Here is a 24,111-nt window from a genome sequence, read left to right on the forward strand (position 1 = left end):
TTGCATTCATTAAAGGTATAGTGGAGGATTTTCACGAGCAAACGGCAATTAAAGGCATGTGAGAGCATGCAGGAGCCCATTTCTCCTCATGCACGCTCTGTATAAAAGTTGCTGTTTGCATCGCTCATACAAGCTTACTAAGCAAAAGAAGATTTGCAATTTTTTCACTATGTCAGAGTTACCACCGGTGTTATGACGAAAAATACCTTTGGAGAATTACCTACCCTCTCGCACACTGATGAGAAAGCGGATTGGTAAATGAACGAAAAGGGAACTTTTAAACATATTCTTAATGTTTTCAAATTTTTATGCATGGATGCCTTAAAATTGAGAGCTTTGGTGGAATGATTGACAATTAGGAGGACCACTTATCCACTTTACCTTTAAGTATTTAATTACCTCTATGCCACTGCCTATTATGTTTTTTCTTGCACAGCACTTTGCATATTCTAGCTATTGAAATTTGCTATATAGATACACTTGCCTTGCCTTTGGCAAAGCTCATTATATTTGTCTCTTATTCCACATGATCCATATTTTTTATTGCATGTCAAATAATAAGTATTTTCTATTGGAAAAAGACGACACAGATGTCATCTTTGTCTGTTAGAAAAAATGACATCTGTGTGTTTTTATGTTTTTGTAATACGGTATACTACTTGTTGTAGCAGCTGCCACCCAATTAGATAATATTCACTGACAATTGAAAAATAACCCACACTCAGAAAAACAATGATGAAACCCAATCTTTCAAAACAAGACTCAATGGTAGCCCGATGCACATAGGCATAAATCTAAGTGCAACCTCATCATATGAAAATGAATGTAGGTGATGCATACTTGTTCTTCAATCAGAAAGTTTTTATGTCAACAACATAATAGCTGGATTAGCCCAACTGCAAAAATGTATACCTCAAAGATCCTATTCAATTCAGTTCAGTTTATTTACATAGTGCTAATTCACAACACCTTTCATCTCAAGGCACTTTACAGAAACCATCTCTAAGGAGAAAAAGCTGATTGCATCCAGTCATTGATGGGAGGAGCACATGGTGACAGTAGATATTCACTTGCATTTTGCTGCTGAGTCCACAGCAATCACTTACATTGAGCATGCAAGCAGTGACAGTGGAAAGAAATAAAAAAACAACTCCCTTTTAAATGTTAAAAAAAACTCCAGCAGAAGCTCAGTGTGAGCGGCCTCCTGTTGAGGCCAATTGGGGTTCAAGGAGATATAAGCAGACACATGAAGGGAACATAGAAGCATTGATCCATAAACACTTTCTATGTTTAAAATGAAAACAGTAATGTAAAACAGCTTTAGATGAGTCTAGCTTTTGTTAAAGTCAGGAAACCTCACGCTGGAAAAACGGTTTCAGCTGAATTAAGCCTTTTAAATCATCACTCTGACTATAATTATTGGCAAGTTAATCTGGTAAAGCTATTTTTGTAACAATTTCTTGAATCATGAAGGATGACACTCATCTTTAATGTACTCTTATCTTTCCCATCTGTAAGAGGAGCTCCTAGAATGCAGCCTCTGTGTCTCATTATATCAAAAAACAGTAAATCAGGAAGTCTGGGACTTCTAGTTTAAAGTTCTCTAACTCTGTGATGAATTTGAATAATAAAGTATGATTTTATAAAAATATCCAGGCTTGGTGTTTATTTATGTACAATTTCTTGTTTTCAAATTCCTAAGTAATTGTTAATCTTGTTCTTTAACCCTACCTCTGAAGATAAAAATAAAGTACATGGCGACAACTGAAAACTACCTGTATTCTGTCGGTGTAGTGGTCGAGCATCAGAACTCCAGAACTTGTCACTTTCTTGGTTTCCACCATCGTCTTAAGGTCAGCCAGCAAACTCATGTGTTTGGACATATCTGTCGCCAAAACCTGTGATAAAGGCCATCTTTAATTACTGCAGATAACCCATAAAAATGCATATAAATGTCTTTAAAGGATAGAACAGGTGAGAAAAGTTTTCTTTGTTAGTGTTTATCATATGCTCACCATATCAATCACAAGTTTCCTCAGACTCTGTCTTTGCCTTTTGGTAAGGTTCTGGAAGATGTCACAGTTCTCTTCATGGAGCAGCTTAAAGCCCACGGCCAGGTGGTGGTTTTCCAAAACAGACTCATCGTTATACATCAGGGCCAGCTCTGAGTCTGAGGGTGTAACAAATATGGTTAATGTAATATCTCCCCAGAATCAGCTCAACACTAAAGGCCAGCAGTTTCCAAATAAGATGTGTACTTATCCAACCATTTACAATGACAATCGAGGTACAAATAGCAGGACGCTTTGAATAAAATGAACTACAGCAAAGCCTGATTAAGTGCAAAACTTTGTGTTGGTGTATTGCTTACTGGTTTACCATGATCTATAATATCAATCATAAATGGTAAAAAAAAAAAAAAAAAAATCATAATTTCTACCACTGTTTACATATTCAATAACTTTTTTAATATAATTCTGACTCACTTGTGTTTATGAGAAATTGGTTGGACACTCCTGGATGGTCTACATCATGAATGGCAGCAGCAAACAAAGCTGCTAATATCTCTAAGTCTGTAAATACAGCCTGTTGGGGAGAAAAGCGAGAAACAACAATGGAGGTTTGCTCAGTTTTCAATATTTGTAATGGTATCTTGAGCTCTGATAGGATATACGTTCTAAGAGAGATCCTCACATCTAGAGCTGGTGTGGATAGCAGTACATGGGTGGACTGGGTGACATCAGCAGCGTGAAGGCTGTTGTGGTAGGCGACATTGGCATGATAGTGGTCCTCCAGGGTCATCACATATGTGACAAAAGTATCCACAGGGATCCGAAAGGTCTTTAGTAGATCTCTTTCCTGCAAGAAAAAAAAAACATATTTAGAAAAGATTGTCAAAGCTTATTTTTGAACAATCTTAATGCAAATGAGACGAATAACAAAACGTTTATTGCATCATTTCTAAATGAAAATAATTTAAAGAGGAATTCACCCATCCTAAAACCTTTCCAAATTTGCTTTACTACAACCACAAATGTAAACTCATGCTATTAGGATGTATTTGGTAGACTAACACAAAGTAGTCTATGAATGGAGTAAATAAATGTATAAATAGGTTTTGATTCCTATTACAAAAACACAGATTTATATACAGAGCCCCCTGAGTTAGTACTATGGAATCACCTTTTTCTGGTTTGACATTTCTGAGTTTCTGTGGTATCGCTTTGGTAGCTTTGCTTATCTAGAAACTGAACACTTTGCGTATTTGTGTTTCCAAAACAGCCCAAGCTCTGTTAGAATGGGTCAAATGTGAAAATACACCCGCTGGTGCTGGTGCAGATTCTCAGTTAAACTTAGGTTTGAAATTTGTCCTGCTAATGTAAAGCATCCCCACACCATGATGCTACTTCAGCTATGTTTCATAGTGATTATGTTGTGTTCAGGGCGGTGTGGTCGTTTTCGTTCTCTGTAAAAGATTACGTTTACAGAAAAAAAAGCAAAAAGTAAAAATGTATTTGTCCCGATCACAGCCCCCTCTCGTTGGCTTGCTGTGTTCCCTTGTAATTATGGCTTCTACTCAAAGTTTCTCAACTTAGAAATACCTCTTGGCACTCTTCCACAAAATACACACTGTTCCAGTGTATGACTAACAGTTTTGTTTTGACTGGTACCAAAATCTGCCTTTTGACCTGAAGATCCCAGCATTTTAATGGCCTCTTGGCAACTTCTTTGAATAATGCTGCCCTTGCATGGCCAATCAGTCTAGTTGGACAGTCAAGACTTGATGGTTTGCTGTTATACTATACTTTTTTCATTTTTAAATGAGGGACTAAATATTGCTCCCTAACATCCGTTTGTTTCTTTGACCATTGGTCCTCTAGGATGGAGATGATTTTACAGAACAACTAAATCTATTCACAAACTTCATTAGTTATTTGTTTTAAGGCAACTGGTTGATATTTCAGCATTAAACACAACATGAAGTTTGTCTTTTTAAGATAAAATTTGATAATTATTGCTTTTGTATATCGGTGTAGGTTCCCAAGATAAGTTTATACAGTATATCGGTGTAGGTTCCCAAGATAAGTTTCTTATATACCACTTTATTTATTAGCCTTGCTTAAAGTTATTATTTGGTTTATGCTCCTAAATCTTAATCCAACAGGAAATGTAAGCAAGAATACGCAATCAAATATACCCTGTAGTCAAATGTTGCATGCCTATGCAAATCTACCAGAGTATGCCTTATATTTTGCTGACTCATTTAATTTTCAGGTTTGTTTGATGACATTATTCTCACCTGGAAGATTGAAAACATGATGCAGCTTAGGGGTCGATTATTTGAGAACTCTGCCACTTGAAAGATATTAAGGCCCCACTTGTTCAAGTCGTCCAGTTCCTAAGGAAACAACAGACAACTTTAATAATTATATTAACATCAGTTATTCAACTTGCTTATCCGAGTTAAAGCCAAATCTAAGTCCAGTTATATGTTGCTTTTTTTCTTGAATACAATACATTAAAAAATAACTCAATAAGACTTTCCAAAAAAGTTAGAAAAAACAGTCCACTGGACTTTATTTCCAAGTTTGAAGACGTTTTGCTTTCCATTCAGGAAGTTTTTCAATTCAAAATTTTGAATAACAAACAGACTTTGTGTTTAATATTCAGAAAGTTTAGAAATGTGTTTGCTGTAAAATTGGTTCCTGTATTTTTTTTGCTATCTCCAGTATCTGTTATCTGTTGTGCTGTTAGTTTCTTCACCCTGGCTAAAGCTTCCTCGTGCTCTGTCTTCACGCCAAACCGAGGCAAGGTGGAGTTGGAAAGGCTGGAACTATGCGTGAGTTTCTTCACACCGCTGATGTGACACATGGGCTTCTCTCTTTCCCTCTGAGTCGGAGATGGAATTTCCACTTCGTTTTGCTTATCTGAAAAGATCACAAGACAAAGGTCAGTCTGCTGACCTCAGCCTTATCAAGGTTAATAAAAGGAAAAAGAAACAGTCATTATTGTTGCACCTAGAAAGGTAGTGGAGATGTATTCTGATACTTGGTTTCCTGAGCGACTCATCTCTGACAAATGGGACAGCTCCCTGTTCAACATCCTCTTGAACTGAGGGGAAAACAGAAAGAAGTAAGTTTATAGATATAGTAAAAGCTTTTAGTGATCAAGATAAATCCACAATTTAATACTGTTTCTTTAGATTCCATCTACAGAAACACACACAAAAAGGCTTTTATACAATTTAATTTATCCCAATGATGTATTATGGAGTGAGAAAATCCATATCAAATCATCCGTTCTCCTTTCTCTTAGTTGAGAACAGCCTGTTAAAAAGGGTCTGGCTGGAGTGATGTGTTGCAGCTAAATGCCGTTTCTATACATATTGTTCTCTGTATATCTGCAGTGTCAGAAACAGTCAGCAAGTCCCAGACATAGATGCAAGCATTGAATTCATAATCCACACGAAGAAGGTAACCTTCCTGAATGTTCAAGATTTTACTTAATTGTTCATTTTTGTACAAACACTACGCCCAACCCTTGGTTTTATGGCTCTGGATTAAACGAGTCATGAGAGGGCACGACAAAACCCTCAGTCTGCGTCCTACTGACTGATCTTTCACACATAACAATCTCCATGGCAACCAGAGCAGTTGCCTTAGCAACTGCCTCCTCACAGTCAGTCCTTCAGCTTGATGAGAGAGCAGTGGCTGTTTGGGTGACAATCTGAGGGAGTCGGCAGGTGTCTCTGACCTTTACCAAGGTCAGCATTCCCTTCTCCTCCTCTTTTTCTGCTCGAATCTCTCTGCTGTCTACATAAACTCCTCCTTTGCTTCTTAGAAATCCAAAACTTTGTTTCTGGCCACCATTCTCTAAACCTTTTCTCTGTTCCAGGATCTGCTTTGCCTTGTTGGCATTTGCCACGTGTTTCAGGCTGCACCCCTTTTCTATTTTTTCCCTTCTTCCTCACATTTATAATGTATCTTCTATACACTCTCAGCTTTTTCACAAGCATATGGGTAACATAACAACAAACCCTGCAAGCTGTAATGAAAAATAATTTCTTAGCCTCCTTGAGCGTCGTAGCCCACCGGCCCACTTAGGGAGCAGGCTAAGCCCTGGCCCCCCATCTTTGTACACACCCTGTTAGTCTACCGTCCGTTCCTTCGCTAATGCTGTAATGCTGAGTCATAATTGTCAGCCGACACTTCTACCGTGCCAGTCCGAGCGCCAGGACAAACAACACTTCCTCTGACACCAACTAAAGTGGCAAATATGCAGATTGTGTACAGAAATGGCTATGGGCAGACACACATGTAAAGCTGAATATGTAAAGGGTAACCCTCTGTAATAGTCATAACATGTGTGACTCTGAACTGAGACCTGTTAAGTGTACTTTAGATAAAAGACAGAATAGTAAAAGGAAGTTCTTCTAAACTCATTCACTGACACATCAAAGGCTATAGAGATTCTGTAAGCAGCTCTATGACAGGATACTACACCACATTCAAAACCGAAATAATCAAAGTGTGGACTTTCTTCAACTTTTAGGCAAAATTCTTGAGACAAGATAAAGATTTATTATAATGTCTGAGCTTGAGTTTTAAATTCTCTTTCCTAAGAGGACATTGCTACCAAGATGCACAGACATCAGCCATATAAAGACCCTGAAAAAGTTATTGCTCTAGGCAGATACCTGTGTGCACTATATACAGGAACGTAGTCACAAATATTTATCTTGAAGTTTCATTAAAAATCACTAACAGACTTTAAAGGTTCTTCAAATAAATGAGGTATTAAAAAAAACATGTTTCATGTTTTACTTTCTTGGTACAGAAAAGTTTTATTCCGCAATTGGATCAAGTAAACATGCTAGAATAGAGTTAGTCAAATGTGCAATACAAGAGCGTAAAGTGCAGCATCCATCCAAGACCCCAACTCTAAGATGTTGCTTACTCTATGGCTGTTTAGCCTTACCCTACCTGGTCCCACCAACCGATGAGCCAGGGCCTCGAGCATGTCTCACAGAACAGGTCCACTAGGGGGGTCCTGCGTTCAGCTGCTGTCCCACCTCCCTCCATAACACCTCCATCAGCTGCACCAAGGTCCAGCTCTACCCCTGGCCTCCCCTGCAGAGGACTGTAGCTGGAGGAACGGGGCAGCCTGTAGCCCCCTGGTACAGGCGAGGGGCACGGAGATGGCACCGGGTCAATGGCCTCTACCACACCCATGTTGAGAGAACCTGGGGGTTTGGGCCTATGGCACAGGTATGAGGTGCGGTAATGAAGTGGGCCAGAGACACTGCGGGTGCCCCAGTGGCATGAGGGCGTTGTCAGGGTTCGTGGGGAGAGGCCACAGCCAGTCAAACCGGGACACTCCAGTGTGGCGTCTGCCCCAAAATGGGGAATGGGGGAAGGGGTGGCGGGTGGGGGCAGTCTGTTCAGATTTTCCGTGTCTACATCCAGTACTCCAAAGCAGGGCACTCAGTCAGTCCTGAGTCAGGCTCCAGCCACAGTGTGCTCCGGAGATGTAGATCCCACGGATGGGCAGACCATGAGCCCCCCCTGGATCTGGCCGCTGTGAAGACTACATCTTATCCCATTTCCTGAGCAGGCTGACCCAAATCTATAGCCACGGCAGGATAAAAGGTGGATTAGGGGCTGATTGAGTAAGGATGGAGCAAAAAAGAAGGGAGTGCAAGACAGTCTGAAGGACACAGAGAGGAGGTAATGGAGAAGATATGTTTATTTTAGAGAGATGTAAACAAAAGGGAATACTGCAAGAGCCAATTCTAGACTAGCAGCAATTTAAAGAGTTAGAGGGCAGAGATGAGGGAAGAAGAAAAAATGAGGATTGTAATCTCGAATAATGGAGGTTAAGGGAACCTGGACGGCAGAGCATCGAGAAGGAGTATGGTGGAGGGAGGGGGATGGAGATAATAACAAGAGAAAAACAAGAACACAGTGAATGAGACAGGGACAGACTAAAAGAAACAGAGAGGGATGCAAGCAGGCAGGCTTCCAAGACGATCCCAGGGAAGAATCATTCCAAAACTGTGGTCTGAAAAAACAGTCTCCTTTTTCTTGTGTCGCCTGCCCCTCCCCAATGGTACAGATCCAAAGGTCCGTCCCAGTCCTACCGGTGCAACAGCCCGTCTGAGTCGCCTCTTTAAAAATCTCAGCTGTACTCTGCCTGTGCACAGGCAATCAGCTTGCCTCTCAATAGCAACGCAACGCAGGACCTCTCCTCCAAGTCAGTCCATGCCTCAGCTGGCCAAAAACACCAGAGGTCTAATCCTGCTGCTTTAGGCTGCCGTTCGTCCTCCAGTGCTCTGTCTCTTTCGCCATTTCCCTGGATGCTGTAGACAGCCCTCGCAAGCTAATCAGGCAGTGGCTGCAGGCGCGTGCGTGTGACTGTGTATGTATCTGCAGCTGCCTCCTGTTAGAGGAGGAGTGCGCATGTGCAACACGACAGCATGTGCGTCTGTCAAATATGTGTGTGAGCGAAGGTGTGAGTAAGAGTGAGAGACAGAGAGGCAATATTCATGTGTGCACCTCCATGTTGGCATAGTGATGAAGAATTGTGTTGCTCATTTCTGTTTAGGCACTGCATGGTTTTTATAGACACAGTGTCCCTGGAGGCTTTCCATTTTGAACATGTATGGGGAAATCATTTAGTTTCATCCATCTGTTCTTTTCTTCCTCAGTATATGATGGAGTGACGATAATAAAGAAAAAACATCTTATTTGTTGGTATTGACAATGAAGATGAGGATGATTCCTGGGATAAAACAAGGTCTCTGCCGCTGCCTCTTTAAAACTGAGCACTGTTAAAGGAGCATTGCCCCTTTTTCATTGGTTCTCCCATAAACCACATGTCTTGTGGTCAGATTGGCAAGCCAATGACTAAAAGGGAAGGGCAGACCCTGCTGCTGTTAGATAGCAACCAAGGTTAAAGCATAGACATCAGCATCAGGACTGCCCCCCCCCTTGTCCTCTCCACCCACAGACCGTCACATCCTCACTACCTCTCTGCCCCCCAGCACCTGAAATTACAACTGCATGTATCCTTAAGAGGTCTGTCCATATTCTCGCCTTCATGTGAGTGTACAAACTCAAAATGCAATCATCTGATATCTGGTGCAACATATTTGCACTGTCACTATGCAATTATTGTTTGACACCACCAATGTAAAATAACATGATTGTCCGTATCTATTAACAAATCATCAAAGTACTGAAAATAACCTTTTTTTTGTCTTTTACTTTCTTGTACTACACTTTGTGCCACTTGTTTTTACAAAAAAAATGAGCTGGCCTAGCATGATTTATACAGGGTTAGAAAAACTTTTCCTAAGCAAGTTCATTTGATTATCAAATCTTTATGTGAAAAGTATTATCACATTAAATCAGTGTATATGTTATTATCAGTAGGTTCCCTGGGAAAACTCATATTGCCATCTCTCAGCCAATGAAAATGCTGGAACTCGTCTGAGGTTCTGGTGTCATCAAACCTAATACAGTTTTGTACAAAGAACATAACCTAGTTCTCTTATTCTTAGCAGCCAAAAGAAGCAGAGGTGTCGAACGTATTAACGTTTATTACTCAAGTAGAAATTTTAAAACCCTTTTGTAGAAGTTTGTGGATCAACTTAAGCTTTTTACTCAAGTAAAAGTATAATTTTAAAACTACTTAAGGTATAAAAGTAAAAGTATGCAGGAAAAAATGTTAAGGGCAGATACTGGTTACTGCAATACCCTTTTAAAGGATCATTGTTCTACAAATATGGATGATAAATTCCTAGTTTTATAGCTAATGGTAAAAGTGTCAAATTCAACTTTGCATCCTCTTGAAAATGTATTATTAATTAAATAATAATTTTTTCTAAATATTAATATTAAATATTAATATTTATTTTAGTATTTAGCAAAGAACAAGGTGGTGTAGTACCGAGTCCAACCACAGATAAACTAACTGTCTGGATGAAACAAATTATCTTGATGCTTTTTATTATTTTTATTAGCAACAGGCCATGACAAAAATGAGCTTAAATGAAACAAACCTAACAAGTCTATGTTTAAAATATAAGGAGTAGAAAGTAGGTATAATTCCAAAAAATTTAAGGAGTAGAGGTAAAAAGTTTAGAAAATAATCGCTCCAGTAAAGTAAAGAAGAGCCAATATTAAGTAAGGTAAAGAAGTATTTGTACTTTGACACCTCTGAATATGAGTGACCTTCTCAACAGAGGGCAGCACTATTTCATACTGACACCAATTATATAAAGTGTGTAGCACATTTTTAAATTGTTCCCCAAGTAACTGCCCATTTTGACCACATTAAAAAAACTGTTCTGAAAATATCATCCAAAGCCATTGCTGGTGAGCATATTTGTGTTTCAGTAGCTGCCCACCTTATTGGAAGCCATCTCACTGACTGAGCGGTGGGTCTGAATGGTCTCCAACTGGTCCAGACACCAGTCCAGCTCCTCCAGAGTCTCCCGAGCCATCTGCTGGTACGTCTCCTCTGAGAGAGAAATGCAAACAAAATATCAGAAATGATTTAAACCAACATAAGGAGAATAATGAAAAAAAAAGCAACGAAACGAATGTTGGGCAGTTATTTTTTTTACATGGAATTTTTACAGTCATTTGGAGTTTACAAACTGAAATCAATCTGAAAAATATATTTTGCATTATGTGAGCAAACATGTTTGTAAATGTATCTTGTATTTTGTATCATCACAAACTCTATGCAAACTTAAATAAAGAAATCTAGTCTTGTTAAAACCTTTAACTTAATACATTCTTTTTTTATTATATAACTGGAATTCAGCAATTATTTAAACCTCATATATAACACATATATTTATAATGTTTCTTTTAGATATTGCAATTTTCAAATTACTATAAACAAAAGTTCAACTAAAAAAGAATGGAATAAAGTTGAATTTCAGACTCAGCTCACTGGTCAGTTGGGCTATTTCTAGAAGAGGTACCTCATGTGATCCCTGAGGGCGCCCTGGTGTCCGCAGACACCACCTAGGTGACCCATTAATCTGATTTATGTCTTATCTTTTTAGTAGAGGTTGTTTTTTTTTTCATTTTAATATTTGTGTTAGAAAAGAAATGAAACAATCACTCAATTGTTTTAAGACCTACAGTGCAGAGGATGTGCACACTTATCATATGCAAATAATATTAATATTTAATATTTTTATTATTTTTTATAACAATTTAATTTAATATTAAATCCTTAGTTAATTTTTTGTCCTTTTCCAGTAATGAAGGATAACATAACAAACATGTTCTATTAATTTAAAGAAAAGAGTTAGATGCATTAGTTTATGAGCTTTTTTTCTCTAATCTACGCAGACTTAGATATATAGTATACACAGAGAATAAGATCAATTAATGAATTCACTAATATACAACCAAATAAAAAAAAAATGTTTGTTCATATCAAATAAATATATAATATTGCTTATATTTTTCGCTACCATAAAAAAAATATTGTTTGTTGGATCAAATAAGGAAAACAAAGGAAACTGAAGATTTTAGAATGAGAATTGTTGGACTTAAAAAATATGCAAATATCTTTTGGAACTACTCTTAAACGCTTTCTGAGTCTAAGGTTTAAGGTTTGAGCAACTGGAAATAACCATGCACCAAATAAACAGGTTATGATTACTGATAACAACTTGGGGGCCAGCTACTGGGACACCAGCATCACTGTTCCATTAGAAGTGTGCATAAAAAGGCAGGGTAAGATGAACAAACGGTTAAAGTTGATAGAATGTTTGCCTAACCTCCAGTTTTGTTGATGCATCTGATAAGTTACATGGAAATTATGCATAGTAAAAATACCTCCAAGTTCGTATATTCAGCTCAAATCTAGACTTCAATATTGTGAAATGGTCGTTTAAAGGCACCAACACAAGCCCTATATAAAATTTGGGGATCATACTTCAAATTTGGGTCTGTGCCAGGAAACCTGCAGTGATGCAACTAAAACATTGAATCTGTAAGATGTTCTAACAATTAAATGATACAAACTTAAAACTGATTTGCACTGATCTTGGCCCAGAAGAAAAAGTGTGATCTATGTTAAAATGGCAAAACTGTGACAGCCATCCACTATAAATAAACTACTGATTATTCTATGGAAACTGTTCTGATATCCAAGCCGGAGTTGATTTTGGTAAAACAAGCAATTGCAAAAAATATTTAAGTAATGTGCTGAACAGCCCTTTAACTATGGAAAAGGAACAAATTAAGCAAATCAATAAAAGTTTAAAAATTACTAGAAAAGTTAATTGTGAAAATGATAGAACAAAATCTGACAAACCAGAAAAACTCCTACCTTAAGTGATTTATAGTTTTTAGAAAAAATGTAACGAAACAGATGACAACAAAAAGTAAAAAAATAAAAATAAAAAAAAAACTGTGGGTTGTCAGGCAGCATGCTAGATAAACTGTAATTTAAGCAAATTATTTGTAGGAGCTTTTTCATGTCTCTATTTTTGTTGTGCCATCTTGCTTTGCTTTTTATTAATGATTGTTTTGTTGAGTATATTAATGATACCTTTTCCCTGTTGCATGCACAGAGAGCAGTGATGATAGATCACTAAATCTGACAAAGTTTTAATGTTACATTGATAGCGTTACAGGTAACTTGTAGTGATGTGATTTCTTTTTCTTACCCTACGTAATCTACATAAATAAATATAGCATTTTATTTCTTAGTGTTAATTGAATTTAAAAACATGTCGCTGCATAGCTACATTAGCCAAAAACAAAATTACATGCAGTCATATCTAATATAATGTTTACGGAATAGACCATAGCATACTGAATTTAACATTAAAAAAAGAAAAAAACAAATGAAAGCAAACAAAAGTTTTTTCTTATTTGATTACCAATGCAGAGTTTGGTGTTTTTAAGAAAAACAGACACTTTAAACCATTCACATATTTAATAATAATCATAATAATAATTAGTGATGACAGATTATTATTTGTTTGTTTGTTCTGTTACTTTTTTTTGTTGTTTGTTTTAAGGGGGGTAAGTTGGAGCCGTTATTAAAAGAAAACTGTTAATTAGCTGACAGCATACCAGAGAGAGTAGCTTGGGGAACCGTGGGTTGGCTTGTCACTGGTGACCTCCTGTAGATGAACACATAGCAGAGGATAAATAAAACACTGCTGCCTCCGTGTGGCGTAGGAATGCAATACAGTGTGTTTAGCAATACAGTATCAGGCAACAAAAGGCTTAGCACAGACAAAAAATAGCCTATAAGTATTCATTAAATATTTATGAAAAAAAATATAGCTCACTGACTATATCTAAAAAAATCTAAATCAGTATTAGTACTGAACATCACAGCTTTTATGTGTATTTTTAAAGCTCAACAAAACAATTCAAAGGTAAAGTCTGTCTGGCTTTTATTCTCTCCTAACTGTGTTCTTTTACAGGCTCTTTCATTGTGCAGCGCTGTGTAATAATAGACGCTGATGATTCCGTGCAGCTTTGCTTTATATATCATATTGACGTGGTGCTAAAAGCCTGCCAGCTCGAGCTCCTTCTGTCTACTGCATTACAAGGGAGAATAATTTTAGCATTATTGACCGTCTCCATTGTCTGGGCAAAGAGTCAGGGACATACATCTGAGGCATAAAGCTCTGTGCACTCGGCCCTCAGTCAGCTAACTGGAAAAATGCCAAATGATGCAGATTAAATTTCCCTGAGCATTGTCTGAGACTCATAAACCAGTTAATCATGATGGTTAAAATGTTTCCACATGGGAGTGAGGAAGCAGAAACATTTGCATATGCACATCAACTACAAATTAAGCAGGCAGTCGTGATGAGCACAAGTGTGGGGAAGGGGTGTTTGACAGCATGATACTGACTTGTTAGTGGGTGTTGTGACATTGGCGAGGATGGTGAAGTTGCTTCTTACAGTTCGTAGGCTGGCCAACACCTGGGGGTTGGATGGACAACGTGGGAGGGAAGGAAGGAGCACAATTGAGAGGGGGGGTTAAGTTCACTGTTCTGTTTTTCTGCCTTTTTTTAAAGCAATACTGCAAAAAATAAGCATAGTATATAAAAAACAAGTGAACAAACCTGAGCAAAAGGGGTGACAATCATGTCTTCTGCATGTCTGGGGGAAAAAAATAAAGCAGAGAAGAAGTTTGTGGTGATCAGTGGTGTCGCTTAATACATTAATATATCTACAGATAGATAGACAGACAGGCAAACAGACAGAAAAAATGCACACAAAGAAAGTTTTAATACATTAATGTGTCTCTACTAAAATGAGGTCCATGTACGAAAACGTATATGCAGTAAATACTTGGTCAGGGTTTCCTTTTGTATGAATCAATGCAGCATTGCATTAAGGAGAGCAGCCTGTAGCTCTGCTGAGCTGTTGAGGAAGCCCAGGTGGCTTTGAAAGCAACCCTCACACTGCAAAAACAATCAATTTCTTAAATAAAATATATTTATTTGACTATATATTTACCCTCAATTTGAGTAGGTATACAAAATGATTTTCAAATGGACAGAGATATTTTTTACTCCTAAAATAAGATAATTAGATAATATACACTTGAAATAAGACAATGCAATTGTTTTTTTTTTCTTATTTCTAACTGTAAATTGTCTTGTTCCATCTGCAAAGTGTTTCACTTATCTTCCCAATTCAAGAAAAAATGCACTTTTCTTAAGAAAACATAGCTTATTTAGATTTACATTTTTTGCAGTGCAGGTCTTCCTTTCATTTTCTGGGCTCTGATTTCTTTCATTTTTCTTCTTCCCTCCACTGAGGGGATTAAATCAAATCCCTGCTGTCCACTCAAGCAGACGGATCCCCTAATCATTAGCGGCTACCTAAACAGCAGACCTCAACCGATTTTGATTTGATTTGCAATGGAAAAATATAACTTAGTATATTGAGAAAACAGGAATTTCTAGCACTGAATGACTGCAGGTATTTTCTTCCATAACTGAGCTAAAATGTTTATAGGAGGTACAGAGCCCAGCAAGTGTCAGTGGGTGATAAAAACTACAGCTAATGGAAATCCGAGTCACGGTTTTTTGAACTGCTCACTTTTTTATCTCTGTGCACAGTTTGATAAACTGTGCCCTGCGCTTTGCAATCCTGTTGAGCAGATCAATAAAAGTTTGGCCCACATGTGCTATAGGGTTAGTAGATGGCTTTATAAACTTAAAGCCATGGCATGTTTTAATCAGCACAATCCACAGCTTGTAACATGACTTTATTCATTTTATGATGAGATAAGAAAGTGACAGATGTCACTGACTATCTGTGCACACTGACTGCAAAACTGAGCTCACAGTTTTGTAAAGCATGAGCCTGTATTTTAAACAGCTATGTTTTTTTTTAACCTGCTGACAGTTGTTTGGCTTTGTAGCTAGGCTTTGTGGTTCAGGGGTAGCTTAATATAAAATAAGTCACAGCTGTTGTAGGCCATGCTTAAACCATGCTCTGGAAATGTATGTAGCGGTAGTTGTCATTGAAGTTTCTGGATTTAGCTGCAGTCGACCTTGTGAACCTCTACTAAACTCTTTAATAAACTTTGCTTTAAAATCCTTGTTGCTGTGCATCCTTTGTTACCAAACTATTTCCTTCTGCTTAAGTTGCAATTAATTATCATATTTATTTGTCCAGTGAAATTTGTCCTCTGCATTTAATCCACCCCTTAGGAAGCAGTGGGCTTCCCCCTCATAAAATAGACACAGTCCTCTGTGAATAGCCCATTTCTTTAGCAATGATCATTTGCAGTTTAGTCTCCTTTAGGAGGATGTCCATAAATCTCTGCTGGATAACTGCCAAGTCTGCAATCTTCCCTGCAATTGTGTCAGCCATGAGATAACAATTCATCATTATAGCTCACTTTCTTTGTTGGTCTTGAATGAACTTCTAATTAGTTTAAAAAAATGAATCATGGGTTATTAGTAGCTGTAAGTCTTTTTGAAATATATCTCTCCACGTGTAATGAATGAATACAGTGATTTTTTTCAACTACATTTCTGAAATATGTCTTTGTGATGATATTGTGTTGCAGTACTGGATCTGTGGATACATTTTGGACCTCAAAATTTTAACCCCTCACCCTGATTTAGGCAAAAAAAAAAAAGATTTTTGTTACTGATTAAGATAAAGCTCTAATAATTACAACAGTTAATGTGCTGTTTAGGCCTGCAAGTAATGACTATTTTAATAATCGATTAATCTGTTGGTTCATTTTTTTGATTAATCATTTTTGACTTCCTTAAAGGAGTCTTACACAGAAACCAAGTGAAGCTAAAACTGTGCCCTTTGATATTTTTTTTAGGATCGAGCTTATTAATGGACAAAAAAAGCGGTTTTCAGCTTCAGTGCAAAATGTGTAGATATTTTTTTTTACAATTTTGCTATAATAACTGCTTTGATTTGCTTGCCCTTTCAGCTAAAGGTATCTTTTATAGTCTAAACTTAAATTAAGGTTAATCAGTTGCAATTTTAGTTGACAATTATTTCAATAATTAGTTAATCAGGATTAAGCTGATTAATTGTCTCAGCCGTAGTGTTGTTTTGGATCATGTCAAACTATGGTCTGTACGTTTATATAAGTGTGTGAATTTTTTACTCTGGACTGGTTTTGATCTTACCCCTCACTGTTGATGGAGGAGTTGCGGGACATGGTTTTGGGAGATGTGTCATAGTCTGAGTCCGAGCGGTACAGGAAGGACTCTCTTCTCTGACTCTGGGGAAAGGAAGGATGGAGCACCAACCCAGGACTCGCCTGCGAATCCATGGGACTTCGTCCTGGTGAGGGGCCATTTTCTGAATCGAAGCTGAAGGAATAGAAAAGATAAAAAGGAAAATTGGTTTTACCTCTGATATACATACAAAATAACATTTGACTATTTCTTGTTATTTCTCAGTAACCATAGAAAGTATTTAGGGAATCCTAAATGCCCAAACAGCGCAGCCTGCTGTTTATTATTTTCTTAGAGAGAATATTGCAGACAGAAGATGAGACCTGAGATATCACTGCAAGTCTGCACTAACATGGTATTGGCAGATTGCCACGGGGCTGCTCTGACAATTACACTTTACTGACAAGTCATTTTTCAGTAGGAATCACATTAGTCAGCAAACTTTGCAATAATAACTGCCATTTCTCTGTAGCTAAACCTGTTTCTTGGAGGATGTGAATGATTGCACGCTTGATGAGGGCTGAGATCTCTTTTACAGCCCAAAGGTCTGAGATAAACGATTGACTGATTGAGAATACTCGCACATCCTGTATTTAAGGTTCCCTGTGGACTTTTGACCTGCAGTTAAACTACGAATCTGTCTTCTGCTCCTGTGTACGCCTTAGTAGGCCCACTTTAATGCACTAAAGGTGAACTGGAATCCTACCAATAGGATATTAAGAGTTCCAGATTGAATTGCTTCATTTTATAAAATATTCTATAGGGCATTTAAAAAAAAGGAAAAGCATCAGCTTCAGAAAGTAAGAGACATTTAGAGCTTTTAAAGCCAGTTCTTTCTTTCTCTTCTAGTTTAGGAGCAAAAGCTAGAAGAAATCTGCAGTATTTATTCACAGTCAAGCTCATATATAAACGAGGAACTCCACATTTTTTAAATTACACGTCTCATTTACCCTGAAACCAGGCCTCATCAAACCCCTCAGACCATATCTTCTCTCAGAAATTAAAAGCGATGGGTCTTATGTGCTGTGCTGTTCACTAAACTGCACAGCACATAAAGAGGATTTATCCATAGTAATTTGAATTTTTTTTTTTTCTTTGAAAAAAAAAAGTTTTATATTCAACTTTATTTTTGATAAAAGGTCGATGTGTTGCTGGCTTGTATAAGACTGTAACTTATCTCTTAAATTCACATCAACTTAAGACCTTATAAAAGCAAAAAAAAAAAAAAAAATGGCCTTGGGCGCCTTTCAGTTATATTTGTAAAACTCAGCCTATTTCTTAAGAATTCATACTTATAAATAGGCCATTTAGGAGCCACTCCTTCCCCCAACAGGGCTCTGTAAACATAACAGATCAAGTTATCATGAAACAAGTTTTCCCTGTAATGAAAAACACATCAAAAGTGTCTGCCAGGGGGAAGCTATTTAAACTACAAGTGCTAATCCTCCCTTTTATTTTTTCTTTCATCTCAAGTCTGTGAATAATATCAGACTTTAGTGCTCTGATTTCAGATTCCAGTCTAAAATATTCACATTACACTGATGTGTGCATCACTCCAAGTCAAATAAAAGCAGAAGATCACAGCACCCACTTTTATATAAAAAATAGGCCACATTAAATATTAGCGCCTTTGGTGCACAGCTGTACCTGTAGAGACAATGAGACGAGCGTCTGCGCTCCTCAATGCTGCGGTTCAGCTTCAAGCGCCGGAAGAGAGAAGACCCCCCGTGTCCACGTGACTGATCATCTGGTGACAAGGGTGAGGTGAGAACTTGGGGGGCATGAGGGGGGCCCTCTGGATTCTCCCACAGCCGCAGCTGCCGCGTCAGCTTCCTCTGACTCATTTCTGCCAGTTCTGTGGCCCTGCCGGGGCTGACCATCTAAAGAAAACTCCCCCAACCCTCCACTTACAATGGGCTATCTCACTCCCAGTGTGGCTGCCTGTCTCCCACGCATCCACTTTCTTACTGCGCACACGCGTAACAGGCAGATATGACTGCAGCACCAGTTGTATGTGCTGCAAACTGTCCTCGATCCACAAAAAGATTCAGCCAAGCCTCCCTCAGTCCTGCTCTTCCATGCATGTCATATTGGCAGAGGCAAAGTTCAGAAACATGCATATCCCTTCTCTGTGATCCTCAGGCCCTTTAAACTCGCTTAAACTCTGAGTCCTTCGTCCCACATCGCCAGTGTGCTCTCAGTTTCTCTTAACCATTTCTTTTAGATGTTATTTAAGGTCCCACAGGAGAGAACTTCTGATATTTCACCATCAACTCAGAGTGATCCTGCTGAAACCCTCATCCAGTCCTATGTAGTTTTCCTCCTCGAAACTCCCAAGACGCCTGTGTTCCAAAAACAACCAGTAATTATCCGTTCATTTTCTGAACAAGCCAGCCTTTTGCCCTCTTCTCTGTTTTAGTTTCTCTCCTCCCCCAGTCGTCCTATCGCAAAGCATGTGCTCTCACTATGCTTATCTCATAGCTGACAGTTCCTCTGCAGCAACAGGAAGGCTGATCAGTGAAAGAAACAGACCACAGGCGCAAGAACAGAGAAGCATGCAGAGGCTGGGTAATCAGGATTTGAAGTGAATATACAAACAACCAAAGAGGAGATGGAAAAAAAATCAGGGGGAAAACGGGTTGAGTCATACCCCTGTGTAAATGTTTACATGCTCCACTAAAGAGCGTGCAAGGTTTGTCCCCAAAACATTTTTTTTTTTTTTGTATTTTGACATCAACAACCTTGCTCACCAACAGCTTTTTATTTGGCCTTTAGATGAGAACATGCACTAGGTCTCTTTACTGTTATTTTTTGCAGCATTTAGATATTCAAATAGGACTTAAAGATTGTGCATTGGAACAAATAAGGCACTGAGGACATGAATAAAAGTCTCAAGCAGGAATTAAAAGTGTTAACTCCCTCTTAGATGTCTCTGCTTTTGTTTTGTTTGTTGTTGTTCTTTTTGGGGGGGGTGATGTTTCAGGTTAATTTGAACTATTTTTAATATAAGTCAAAGATAAAATAAATAAATGGATAAAGTTTTTAAATGACTTCATCTATTCTGCAGAAGAATATATTTTTTTTAAAAATCTGCCTCAGTGTAACAGAATGATGAATCTAACAGCTGGATGAGCTAACTTCCTTATTGCATCAACAGGTCAACGTTTGACATCATTGTGGAGAAGGTTTGCTCCACTCTCCTGCTGATTTGCTTTAAATCAGCCATGACCTTTGGGATGTTAAACACAAACAACCTGTTTAATGTCAAAACAAACCTTCTTTTCAGACTTTCACCTGCTCATTTATTTTGGAGCATTTTTTTTCTCTTTATGACATTTGACATCACAAAATGGCCAGACAGTGTTTTTTAAAGAACAAAATTCATGATTCTACCAATTATGGCATTTTGATCAGTTCTTTGAAAAATAAATCAGCCCCAGACCATCACACCACCACAGTGCTTCACTCTCAGCAGCCTGAGGATCTTTTTTTTTCTGAAAAGCTGTAGTCTTACACCCAATGTAACAGGATATGCAACCTTTCATAATTCCCCAAATGTCCTAGGGGTTATTATAATTTTTATTATTTTTTTGGTCAGCAGTCATTTTCAATCCATATCTCCAACATGGCACCTCTATTCTACTCCCCAGCACCTGTTGTATTTCTAAATCATGAACATTGATTTTGACCCCTCCCAATGAGGCTTGAAATATTGCTCCGGGTTCTTTTTTAACCTCCTGGATGAACCGTGGATGCACTCTTGGTATAACGTTAGCAGTCTAGGGTTATGTTGTTTTAAATAGGGGCATGACGTGTTGCTTTTGGAGAGTTTTTCAGCCAACTTCATGTTGTCAAACCAGTTCAAAGGCTTAAGTGAGTTCTTTATTCTTCCAGGTGGTAATCAGGACTGCATGTGGTTAAGAAAACTAATCAATAGAAATTTTTTAAAGTTGGTTAATGATATTTTCACATACGGTTTAGTTAGTTAGAATAGTTTTGTTAAGGAAGGTTTTTTTACTCATTCATTAAACAAAATCATGATCTGAAAATAGCTTTCTTTTTGTTGTTTTTATTGCAATGATATTTGTCTATCTGTCCGCTATCCAGTTTGCCAGATGATTTAAAAGATTGCACTTTGACAGATTACTTTTTTCTTTTTTACAGCACTGTATATTGCTTTCCAAAAAGCAATAAAGTATATATAAAAAAGGTACAGCTACTTGACCACTGAGCATGTGAAGTTTACCAGCTTTTCCCTTTCTGTAAGGCCTCTTGAGGTGTAATTTATTGCTTTCATAAATGCGGGCATTGTAACATCTGCAGTAACCCGATTAACCCATGAAGCAACTGGTGTGGCATTAAAAAAAAAAAAACAGTGAGAGAAAGATGAACAAAGACTGAGTAGGTTTTGTAAGAAGGCCTCAGAAATATTGGGTAAGTTTACTGTAGAAATGACTCATACTCCAGCACACAGTGATTACTTTATGGAAATTAAACTGCATTATTTGAAGATGCAGATCAATTCCATAAATCTCCACACAGCCTTAGAAGTAAGGGGTATTCCAAAAGATCTCAGATTAGTTTCAGATAGAAGTCGATTTAAATCCTTACCAGTACAGTCCTGAATTCCTGACCATCAGGGTGGAAAAATCCATCAAAACATCATTTTATCTGTTTGTGGTTGCAAGCCTAAACCTTTACCTTGTGTATAGAATACAGATTAGACATTTCAAAGTGTCTGTGTCAGATCGTTTTCTCTATTCCTCCATAGCTCTGCACATCTTTATACAGCACACAAACCAGATGTGAGAACAAATCAGATATTTTGGGAGAATTGTCTGTTTTTTTGTTTTTTTTGCATTCTTTTTTTTTTCACCAAAAAAAAAAAAAGTACTGCAGGAAATTCTACCCCTCAGCAAGCAGCTTGAAGCATGAGCACAGTAAGAAACACGGTGAAGATAAGATGCCTTGTCAAGCTTTTCCTTCTCTCCTCCTGCCTTGCACATTTAGGACTTTACCCTCTCTCTTGAGTCTTTTTTTCTCTTAGCAGGGGTAACTACCATTTACTTATATGACACATTGGGGATGGATGATGTGGCTTGTCTTGGAAAGTCACACATAAAACGGGCCTTGCTCAAAGTCTGATTTAACAATGTGTTTCAATGACAGACCAAAAAATGTCAAGAATCCTAATTCACTTGACAGTTACTATTGTAATCTCTGGAGAGCCGATGAAGAGACAATTATTCTATCTGATGCTAAATACAGAGTCCCCGCTCAATGTTAACTCATGAAACCTCTGAAAGTGACTCATGCACACCCCTGTATGCTCTCTCTCTCTCTCACACACACACACACACACAAAGAAAAATGCTGTGGCAAAAAACATTTCTCAGTGTTTCTAATACAGTAGGTGCACCCACAACTCTTCAGTTTTAATGCATGAACTCACATTTACAGTTCTTTTCTAAAGTTTTACAGAGCTGGCTCAAATTTTCTCACGTTCAAACCACAAACCTCAAAGTATTCTAAAAGAGTTTTACTGAATATTTCAACACCAATCAGAAGATATACAGAATAGTCCAGATGTAAAAATGATGTAAAAAATTAGTTAATTTCTGCAGGTTAAAATGCAGGTTAATGTTTTTGTCTCTTTGCTTTGTGATGTTGTCAATATATACATATTAGCAGTTGCTCAGGATGGCATTAGACGGGGTTATATAAGCACCTGATGAAATAATACTAATCTTTCAGTTTTCCACTGAACAAGTTTTGTAGTATGCTATGCATGTGTAATCAGTGCTTAGTAGTGTTCTCTGCTAAAAATTGCGAGACTATGACTTTTTGACTATGGCTTTTTGCAAGATTGCACAGCTTTTTGTCATGTGTGGAATATCAGAGGGTTTTTTTCAGTTAGTTGTGAAGCTTCAGAAAAAGAAGTGACCACGCAAGAATCATCATTGCCATTAGAGAGGGGTAGAAAGTTTTTAAGAAAAACACTATTTAAGATTTCTCCCTGGATAGGAACTAGATTGTGATATGCATACTGACTGGCTATTGTTACATTTAAATAGGGTTTTATCTAAACAGTTCCCTGCTACCTCCAGCTTTATTTTTAATGGTTATTGTCCTGCTAAAAGTGGAATCTCAAACTTAATCCTTTTAGTCTTTTGTTTTTAAATATTATTATTAAGCAACCTTTCAATTGTTTTGTTCACTAACACACAAACGTGACATTGTCAATTTATTAGAATGTTTTTTTTTTAACCATTTCTTTTACCCATACGAGAACCAAACAGGACAGGGGCTTTTTGGTTACAACTCAAGTTCTGCCAAAAGCTCAAAAATCTGCTCTATATATTTTGCTTGTTTCTTGTAGTTTGAAATTGATGTTCTTTTTAAATGTGATCTATAAATGAATAATAAATGAATGATTAACCTGAGAGTTTGATTCCTGCAGCTTCCCCAGAAATCCCATGGTCAAATTTTGTGCTTCATTGCTTCATTTTCCCTGCCCTATCCGCATAGCTCCTTTTGCTGCACGGCACTGTTTCTTCATAGATGTTCTCTAACAAACTTCTAAGACCTTCACTTAAAAGTGTTTTTTAAAAAGCAGGTATGTAAACAACATATCAAAAGGTGGTGTGTTTTGCCTCTTTTTCTCATGAGGACTAATTCTGTGAGAAAAATATTGCACCCAAGTGTTTATATTTATTTCAAACATTGTCTATTTGCATACCACAATCGTTTTTATATGATATATAAAATATACTATATAAATATAATCAAATGATTTCTTCCTTTATATTCAATAATAAACTAGTTCACGCAAGAAAACAATTTACGGAGAGACCAAGAGGTGTAGGTGGGCTTGTGTTCCTAATCTAAGTTCATATTATTGGGTTTAAAATTACAATGATGTTTAGCTGTTATGAGATAGATGTAAACAGACATCAGCTACTGCTACTTTAATCAAGGGTGTAACTTTGCGATAAACATTGGTGGGGACGCTCTGAGGGTGGTGGCTGATGGACCTACAGCTACTCAAGCCGAACGCTTTCAATAGGGTTTATATTTTCCAAAAATGAGCTCAAACACATATTTATTGAAGGCTTTACTATTGTTGAGAGGACAAGAGTACCACAATATATTTGTGGTATTTATAGTTATAGACAGATGCCTGCCTTTAGTGCATTTTATAAAAGGCTCAAAAATATTAATGTATAAAAAATGGCGAATAACAGCCGATGCAAACATCAATATATCCTGCATCCCGAGTATGGACACAACTTCAACTCCATCCATCAATCCCACCATCCATCCATCCATCCATCCATCCATCCATCCATCCATCCATCCATCCATCCATCCATCCATCCATCCATCCA

The 24,111-nt window shown here is 37.6% G+C and overlaps 1 protein-coding gene across 4 annotated transcripts in view; it reads right to left on the reverse strand.

The window, feature by feature from the left end:
• The window catches only part of LOC107083082 (cAMP-specific 3',5'-cyclic phosphodiesterase 4C-like), a 62,636-nt gene that overhangs the window by 4,351 nt on the left and 34,174 nt on the right, over nucleotides 1-24,111 (reverse strand). For 2 of the 4 annotated variants that reach the window (XM_015372044.1, XM_015372043.1), the window contains exons 2-13: nucleotides 16,673-16,858; nucleotides 14,123-14,159; nucleotides 13,909-13,979; nucleotides 13,113-13,162; nucleotides 10,412-10,524; nucleotides 5,019-5,112; nucleotides 4,765-4,928; nucleotides 4,301-4,399; nucleotides 2,695-2,859; nucleotides 2,487-2,586; nucleotides 2,016-2,170; nucleotides 1,776-1,898 (exon numbers count right to left, since the gene is read on the reverse strand). In XM_015372044.1, the coding sequence (XP_015227530.1) occupies nucleotides 1,776-1,898; nucleotides 2,016-2,170; nucleotides 2,487-2,586; nucleotides 2,695-2,859; nucleotides 4,301-4,399; nucleotides 4,765-4,928; nucleotides 5,019-5,112; nucleotides 10,412-10,524; nucleotides 13,113-13,162; nucleotides 13,909-13,979; nucleotides 14,123-14,159; nucleotides 16,673-16,858 (1,357 nt within the window). Of the gene's footprint in view, nucleotides 1-1,775; nucleotides 1,899-2,015; nucleotides 2,171-2,486; nucleotides 2,587-2,694; nucleotides 2,860-4,300; nucleotides 4,400-4,764; nucleotides 4,929-5,018; nucleotides 5,113-6,983; nucleotides 8,415-10,411; nucleotides 10,525-13,112; nucleotides 13,163-13,908; nucleotides 13,980-14,122; nucleotides 14,160-16,672; nucleotides 16,859-18,370; nucleotides 19,234-24,111 lie in introns of those variants that run through there. The other 2 variants (XM_015372045.1, XM_015372046.1) reach the window with 2 other exon arrangements.

Source organism: Cyprinodon variegatus, unplaced genomic scaffold (genome assembly GCF_000732505.1).
Source record: "Cyprinodon variegatus isolate N-32 unplaced genomic scaffold, C_variegatus-1.0 Scaffold68, whole genome shotgun sequence".
NCBI lineage: Eukaryota > Metazoa > Chordata > Actinopteri > Cyprinodontiformes > Cyprinodontidae > Cyprinodon > Cyprinodon variegatus.